The 8,563-nt window shown below is 39.5% G+C and overlaps 1 protein-coding gene across 3 annotated transcripts in view; it reads right to left on the bottom strand.

Annotated features, from left to right (window-relative positions):
• Window positions 1-4,175: 4,175 nt before the first annotated feature.
• ntng1a (netrin g1a) overlaps window positions 4,176-8,563 on the bottom strand; it is a 132,236-nt gene continuing 127,848 nt past the window's right edge. For all 3 annotated transcript variants that reach the window (XM_080865753.1, XM_080865752.1, XM_080865751.1), the window contains one exon: window positions 4,176-5,949. In XM_080865753.1, coding sequence (XP_080721879.1) covers window positions 5,693-5,949 — 257 coding nt within the window. In that variant the 3' untranslated portion in view covers window positions 4,176-5,692. The remainder of the gene's footprint in view (window positions 5,950-8,563) is intronic.

The raw sequence follows: 8,563 nt of genomic DNA, 5'->3' as shown, positions 1-8,563 counted from the left end.
AGGTGCCCTGGCCTCCAAAGGCATCTGTAGCTTTGAAAAATGGAGCCTTGAAAGTATTCATTAGTCAGCCAAGCAGTGAGATTACCCTGCTAATGCCAGTGTGATTCAGAAATAAATTAAAAAAAAAGATGTGGGACAAAGAAAAAAAAGTTTTCAGCTGTTCAAAAGAATTATTTCTAAAGGAAAATATGGGTATGGAAGACTTTCAGTCCCGTTCTGCAAAGGCCTCCAGCTGAGTAGCAGCTTAGTATCCATTAATGGTCTCACTGTGGAGAAAACCGGGCAATGGAAAAAAAGCAGCGGCCACTCAGCACCCACACTGTAGAAAAAAGAAACACTGATCAATAAGTGCTGCGTGCGGTTCGATAAGTGCATTGATCATCGCGCAAACAAACACATCACAACCATAGCGGGAATAATAGTGCTGGGGCAAAGTAAATTCTTTTCAGCCCGACCTAATGTGAGTGTACTTAGGCTTGTGTTCACCCGCCCTCCAAGCATCAGTCAATGAACATTTGAAGTACAGACACTGATGCTAAAATACACTGAAAAGAAACCAGTTTGACATGTGTGATGTTTCTGTTGATGCCTGCAGGTACTATTCTTTTATCTTAAACAATGTCACGATGCAGTGTTTTTTCTTTTACTGTTAGAAGTCTGCTAGCTAGAGAAACATGCACAGTGCAGTAGTCTCTATGATTATTGTCTAAATATGAATGAATACAAGGTTCTCAGACCTGAGCAACACTTTTTGCTCATTATCTTGGCTCGGCCTTCAGCTTTGGTTTTGTTCAGTCTTACTGCTCTGCAGTTTGCAGCTTTGCATTTCTAAAAACTGACTGTAGGCTGTACTGCTTATCCAACTCCAAACAGCAGAGAAGTTAACAACTAGCTTTAAAACATTGCAAAGCTTTTAGGATTTAATGCATTTTCCTGAAGAATTGGGCCAAAATCCAAAGGAAAACAGCATTTTTTTCTGGCCACATGCTACTTTATGAATGGATGTTCAAAGCTACAAGCTATGGCTTGCTGCAGCTCGGGAGGACAAGCGGGTTATCTGCTAATTTGGAGGCTGGCAGTTTGATTCTTCGTTACTCCAGTTGCATGCCAAAGGAACCCCCAAGTTGCTCCCCGATGCATCCAATGGAGGGTGAATATGTGCAAATGTTAGATAAAAAAGTGCATGGGTGAATCAGACATGTTGTATAAAGTGCATTGAGTGCTCCAGTAGTGTAGAAAAGTGCTGTATAAGAACCAGTAAATTTATAATGTTTGCTGTATTGTTTTAAAAGGAGTAGTATGGTTGTACAGGAAATACAGTTAAATGCATAATTATCTGGACAATTTTCAGAGGTTTTAAAGAAAAGACAACATAGGATTTGATTTTCAAACTGATATATATTATGATGTAATCAATGCAACGGTGTGGTGTTTACTAAAACTCTCGGATGAGTTTGAAGCTTTGTGATTTACACCTCAAGGTCAAGGTCAGAGGTCAGAAGTCAAGTTTTCTGAAAATCGTGTGAATGCAATAACTTGAGGATGAAGTCACCTAGGATTTTCAAGTTGATACCAAAATCTCAGATTAGTTTAAAAGTCTGTGACATTGACTGCAAGGCCAGAAGTCAGAGTTCAAGTTTTCTGAAAATACATTTTTTTCAGAGGATCAAAGGTACTTGGACACACTTTCTGTAATTTCAAATATATATATAAATCGTTTTTAATACATTAAAATCTTTTGTTAGTTAGCTATTGAGATGCTCGGCCTGGGCTTTACTTCTACCTTCAGGTGCTGCTTGTGTGGGGCTCTCTCTGCATTTGGTTTTACTTTACTGGGTTGAGATCAGAGACTAAGGCACTGAAGAATATCTGATTTCTTTGAGTCTGCCTTGTTGCACCGAGACACCTTGAAAAGTCCTTGAAGTTTTGATTTGACACTCACCTTTTTATCTTCGAAAATGTGACAAAAAGGCTCGTCCCCTCTGAGCGTCGGTGGCCTGTGAGTGACACCAGTGGATGTTATATGACAGGAGAATTCTACCTAATTACAGCACTTTCAAAGACATCTATTGCCGTTGCAGCTGAAATGCCTTCGCTGAGTCACAGATTCCCCATAGATAAATTCCACGCTGTTTTTGCTACAGGGCAGAAATAAAAAAAATAACACACCCGTGGCCCCTTTAAACACGTTTTACCAGTCGTTTCCACAAAGCACGTTACAGGGGGAGATAATCCAGTGGCGGTAGATGGCTCGCTTCGAGGTATTTCGGCGATGCTTCATGGTTGGGTCAGGCAACAGCTGCTGGAGGTGAGATATCTAGGATGAAGTCCTCTCCCCAAACGACATCAACTCTATTTTAATTCTCCACGCAGCATGGTGCATTGACACCTGGGCTGAACACATGGTTAAAATTAGGGCCGCTGTAGGAGACCTTGACAAACAAGTGACTTTGACTGAATTCATCAGGGCATCCCTGGAGTCACAAAAGTGTTTTAGGAAAGTTGTATTAGTTTTAATTGTCCATATGGCCTTATTTCAGTTTTTCAGATTTCCCTAAAATGGTCTTCCTCATTGTCACATATTGTGCCATCTATAGCGTATTTTATGGTAGCGTCATTGTCTCTAATGTGTTAAACTGAGCTAGATTTGTCTGTGTCTGGAAGGAGCTCAGTGTTTTTAAAAATTCATGCTTTGGAAAAGTAAAATATCACAGCTTAAATAGTGTCTTTTTTATTATATTTTCACAAAGAAATCCCAGCACCCGAACGTAAAAGTTAAAAAAGGCATAAAAGGCTTCACTTTTTCATTTCACTAGATAAAACCACGTTTCGCAGAATAAAAGGTTGTGAATGGAATTTATTCTTGGGATTTGGATGTGAGTTGGTGGCTGTGAGCAAAATCGGAATCAATTAATCGGGCATATACGAGCCAACTTGCCAGGAAGCAAGTATCTGTTGTTTTTGTTATTGATGCATTAGCAGAACAATCAGTGGCCCTAAGTTCTTTTCCTCCCTTTGAGTTAAACTTGGAAAAGAAAAGGAAAGCAAAAAAAAAAAAAAAAGCTGGAGCAATGGCTTGAATATTTTAGGTTATGGATGAACTGTCGAGTGTCTGACAAGACCCACTATATAAACTTTGAACACAGGCTCTCCGGGACACATCGATAGTTGTAAATATTTAATTTGGTGCCTCCGACAATGCATGCCCACTGAAACAAATCTTTACCAGATTGAATTCAAGATAAATAGCACGGAAATATCGCAAAAGCTGATACACAGACTTTTATGCTATCATTTTGTCAGGTTTGCCTCTTTGGGGCTTTCGCTTCACGTATCGCATATTAATTTATTTGAAGTGTCAGCAATTTTAAGAAGTAACAGAAGCTGCGTGCCCCTTTATACTGCGTGTGCAGTTCTAATTAAGATGGGAATGCATTCATGGACATCATAAACACATATTTCTAGTGGTTAAGTTTGACTTTATTTGTATATTACAAAAAGGCAGATTAGTGCGAGACTGTGAATGCATGGATTATAAAAGCAGCCATTATAAAGTACATGAAAGCTTTAAGTGAAAGGCATGATCTATTGTCATGATATCTTTTTGGATTATAAGGCATTTGTGCATGAATAGGTTCTAATCGAACAGCTGCTTTTGTGAAAAAGCAGAACTACACAATATTACTATGTATGCTATATGTACACATCCACACAAACATGTCTCTGTGCAGATTATTATACAGTTGTTCTATGCAGGCTGTGCTCTCTTGCAGTCTGGACTGAAATGACTTTACTGCATTTTATTGAAATGTTAATGTAGTCTCAGTATGATTTTTCCAGCTATAATAGAAATTGTGTTTTCTAAAGACCTTCTTTTTAATATATACAGACATCATTTATAGCGAAAAAATAAGAAAACTTGCATATTCCATTTGTCACTTTGATAAAGTCATTAAAGCTAAAATTGTTGTGTTTGTTTGCTGATATTTCTACAATGTGGTTAATTGTCATTATTTCAATTTCCAAACAGCTACTAAATTTGAATGGATGATTTCTGCAGCGATGCTCTTATGATGTGGAAAAAAACAGCGATCGCATCTTTTCTTTCTTAGCATGAACAAAAGATCAACACGGGCTTAATTTTTTAACCTTTTATTCATTTAAATTCTCAAGTGTTAAAGCAAGAACAAAACATTTATAATGTCCTTTGGTGGGATTTTATTACACTTTATTAATACTGTATATGTAAACTGATATTCTTTGATGCCAGCACGTTGCCAATACAAAGGAAAATCAACTGCACAACGAAAAGTAATAAACAGAAAAGGTGAAAAAGGAAGTGAAAATAAAAGAGAAAGAGAGAGAAAAAACAACCCAACTGCTTCTGCATTTGAATGACTTAAATAGATACAGGTTGCCTTTTTTTCAATCACAGTTCGGCAAAGATACAAAAGGACTACATGACTCTCTTTTTTTGTTGTTTTTTTGTTGTTTTGTTTGATCTGTTGAGAAAAGAACTTGCAAATACACTGATGGTTTTCTATGCACTTCTCGTCTGCTCAGGTGAATACTATCCCCTGACCATGACAGTAGGGAGAGTGGTGGCTCTAAGATAGAAAAAGAATCAGACAGCTTCACTGGAGTATCTTTTCGGAAGAGAGGAAAGGGGGACGAGGGATGGGACGGGGGATTCTTACATGTGCATCACTAACATTGGACAAAAGAATCTTTCAACCAACAAGGGTTTTACAGAGTAACGTTCACGAAAGCACAGGTCAGTGGCGGCGTCTGGGGGTGGAACTAGGATCGGAGGGAAGGGAGGGGGATGAACGAGAGGATGAGGCCGAGCTCGAAGGAGAGACAGAAAGATAGAGACAGAGAGGGATCAACGTGGGCAAGGTTTTGTGTCACAATGTGGCAGTCCGGACAGATTTCCTTCTATCCACAATGCACTGACAGCAAAGAATGCGTCCTGGGGTTTTTCACCTCTTTCTGTTTGTTATCACGCTGAAGTGTAACGGGTTTGTTTCTGAGGCCAGTCTTTGCCATTCAGCGGGGACAAGTTTGCTTTTTTTTGTTGTTGTTGTTTGTTTTTTTTTTCTTCGGCATCAGTCCAGCCAACATTAACAACGCACAGAAGCATCCCAAAGGGGTCGGCGGCCACCGTCGGCTTGTGCGAGAGCTGATTGGTCGCAGCTGTTGTTGCCGTGGCAATATGAGAAGAAGTGAACGAGTCTGTCATCTTTAGTTATCTCCTCTCAAAATCGAAGGGGGCTCGTGTACTGTACCTGGTATGGCTTTTGGGGGGAGGGAGAGAGGTAGGGTAGGGGTCGGGGTGGGACTCACCATTCTCTGCTCATTTTACTTTTGTTAGGCAAACCCTCAGTTACTCATATTTCTAATAATATCTGTATTTTTTTTAGAAGTATAGTTTTTCTTTTTAATTATTTCTATATATTCTTTGAAATTAAATGAAAAGCTTCTGCACTCATTTGACTGGCACATTCCCTTTATTGTCAGTGCGAGTGTCCATTGAGTCTGGAGGCGGAGAAGCTCAGAACATTACAGTCCAGAAAGCTCATGGTTGTTCTTTTTTAAATGGTTGTTGATTATCTGAAAGGGGAGGGGGATGAGCTTGGGTTAAGGTGGAGAAGGTGGGAAGTGTGCGACTCCCACCAGGTAATGGGTCACTTTAGAGCACAGCGGGCCGGCAGGAGACCCCTCTCAGCAGAACCGAGCCTAGCAGCAGGAGCAGCAGCAGCCTGGAGGTGGATGGAGGTGTCAGGTGAGCCTGGCCTGAATCTGGGCCCCCACAGCCTCCCAGCTCTGACTCGCAGCGGCGCTTCTCACACAGCAAACCCGTATAGCCCGTTGGACAGCTGCAGCGGACGTTGCTGATACACGTCCCACCATTTTGGCAGCGCAGGAGTTCGTTGTCACACACCCGGGCTGCGGTGGAAGCAATGTAAAGACAGGAAAGACGTGTGAGAATTTAACACACAAACACGTGTTTGGGTGACACTTTACTTGAAGTGTGTTCTGGTGCATGAAGGAGATTCTCTTCTCATTAGCTCCCATTATCAAACATCACAGCAGAAGCTTTAAAGATGGCCAATTATGGAATCAAAGACTGACAAAAAGTGTTCTTCAAGTAAAGCGTTGCCACATTTTATTCCATTTTTGATGTCTATGAAATCTTAAATTTGAAAATATGCTTATTTATGGTCTTGATAGTTACAGTACAGTAAATATGGAGACAAGGCTTAGCCCAAAGACTGGGAATTGGGTTATACTGTCCTAATTGTGTAGTCTATAATTTCATGGGTGGTTATTTGCCCATAATCTATACACCAACACATGCTGCCATTAAATTACAGTAAAGTAAATGTAGTTAGATTCGGTAGCCTAAAACCATTAATCTTCCATGTAGCTAGCATGATCTACAACAGTGTACCTATATGAAACTGCATTCCTCATGAGGGGCTTGGTCTTTATAGCCTCACATATCTAACCCACATTTAAGTTCTTGTTTTATACGGGAACGCTGCCGTATTAAGCATTTTGAGAACCATGCTAGCTGCTGTGCTGGTGGCTACTGCACGGCTAAAACTCATCACTGTTCTTGACAACAAAAACAAGTCTAAAAGCAACCTAACAGAATTTACAATCAGTACACTGCTGAATTAATCACTAACTCATCAACATCCCCTCAAGTCTTTGCATAAGAGAAACTACTGACAATCTGTGCAACCAAATAGTTTTTAAGCTAACTGCGTACTAAATGAAGTAGGGCAACATAACTTCCCTTAATGAATTGTGGGTCGACTCAAGCAAAAGAGTCAGATTTCTTCCACTATGGCCACTCAGACACTAAACATCTCTCACAATGGCCTCCATCTACATTTGCATGTACCAAATCCTGACACTACATGACCCCACACTGGCAAAGCGTGTAGTTTTAGGGAAATGGCTTCTATAACAACTGAAATGCATAATAATTTTAAGTTGTAACATCACCCCTTAATAAGTAAGTTTCATGGGTGCTGGTGGGCAATGCTCTTTGTCTTTGAAACCTTTGAGCACATTCAGATTAGCTGGCACAGCCTGGTTTTGATCTATTTAATGTGCAGAGGCTTAGATCTCTTAATAAACTCAAGAAATCAAATAAGCATATTTTCCAACATGTTCAAGTATTGCTTCAACATTTGGCACATTTTGGATTGTAAAATGCATGAAATATAGATTATATGTCATATCTAATAATTAAATCTAGTAAAATTATAAAATTAAATTAAAGTATTAAATGAAATTGACTATTTTATATAGGAAAATAATTAAATGTGATGTAAAATTTGAACAAAACACGTTTGTAAGACAGCGAAAATGTTGTGTAATGTTGTTGCTTCGAGCTGTGGTAAAGATGTACTGTACACAGAGGCTGAGATTAATCTTAGGCGCTATACAAGTGCTATTAAACTCTAATGAATATATACACATGTAATTAAAAGGTGGTGAACACTGGCTTTATCTTTTAATCACCTCTTAAAGAGTATAATGCCACTCGAAATTAATTTCACAGTCTTTTTTCATCATTATTACTTAAATGACTCTGAAACATTTCATATATTCCCCATCAGTTTAACTTTACAGCCTCTAATCTTTAAATAACACCAAATTTCAGATTTCAGGACATTTTTTCAGCATCTAAAAAGACGCGTCTATTTGTTTAATACCAAAACCTTATTCAAGCCCCATCAAATCAGCTACGTTACAGCACAGAAATCCACACTTTCCTCAAAGCCTGCGAGGCTTTCCCCAAACACCACTGACTTTAGACAAACTGAACGTCAGGTGAAAATTGGTGTATATTTAGAGCTGGGACACCGAGGCCACTCTATTCCCAGCGGAGGCAAGCTGTCAAACAAGCTGGAGGCAAACAAAGCTGCGCTGCACAAACTAATAAACCAACAGAGACAAATAAACACTGATAAACACAGGGGCCACTTCTGCCCATTTCAGTCCTTTATAGGAGTGGAAAACAATGCGGTGAGCAATCTATGAACTCTATGGGACATAAATATCACAAACAAATATAAGACCTCTCTCCTAATAATCAGGATTGGATGCATGCTGTCTCACAGGAATAGCCAAATAGAGCTTTGATGGGAGCCTTGTTAAGAAACATTGACTGTGCGAATCCTATTTGTGTTTCGTGGGAGAAAAGAGAGCTGCTGTTTGGCTCAGTAAGTTTCGCTCCAGGCCACAGCTCACCAATTACTATGCACAACTACATCCAAATAAGACATCTGAACTCTATCTTTGTTCCCCCTGTTTTGTTTTTTTCATCTGACATATCAATTGCATGACCACCTCAACCACTCAGGAGAAACTACAGTAATGAGTCAATATGAGACTGCAAAACAGACTCTATGGAAAGCCTTTGTTCACTTTGATTGCTCTCTGTGATGAGGCAGCGGCTAAACTTGGTAATTAGATTGTCTCCTCGAGATGACAAGGAAGAGCGATCAAATGTATTAATTAAAGAATCATGAGGCCTTGATAT

The sequence above is a fragment of the Rhamphochromis sp. 'chilingali' genome, assembly GCF_963969265.1.
Source record: "Rhamphochromis sp. 'chilingali' genome assembly, chromosome: 18".
Lineage (NCBI taxonomy): Eukaryota > Metazoa > Chordata > Actinopteri > Cichliformes > Cichlidae > Rhamphochromis > Rhamphochromis sp. 'chilingali'.
This window is presented reverse-complemented; position numbering and strand designations above follow the sequence as displayed.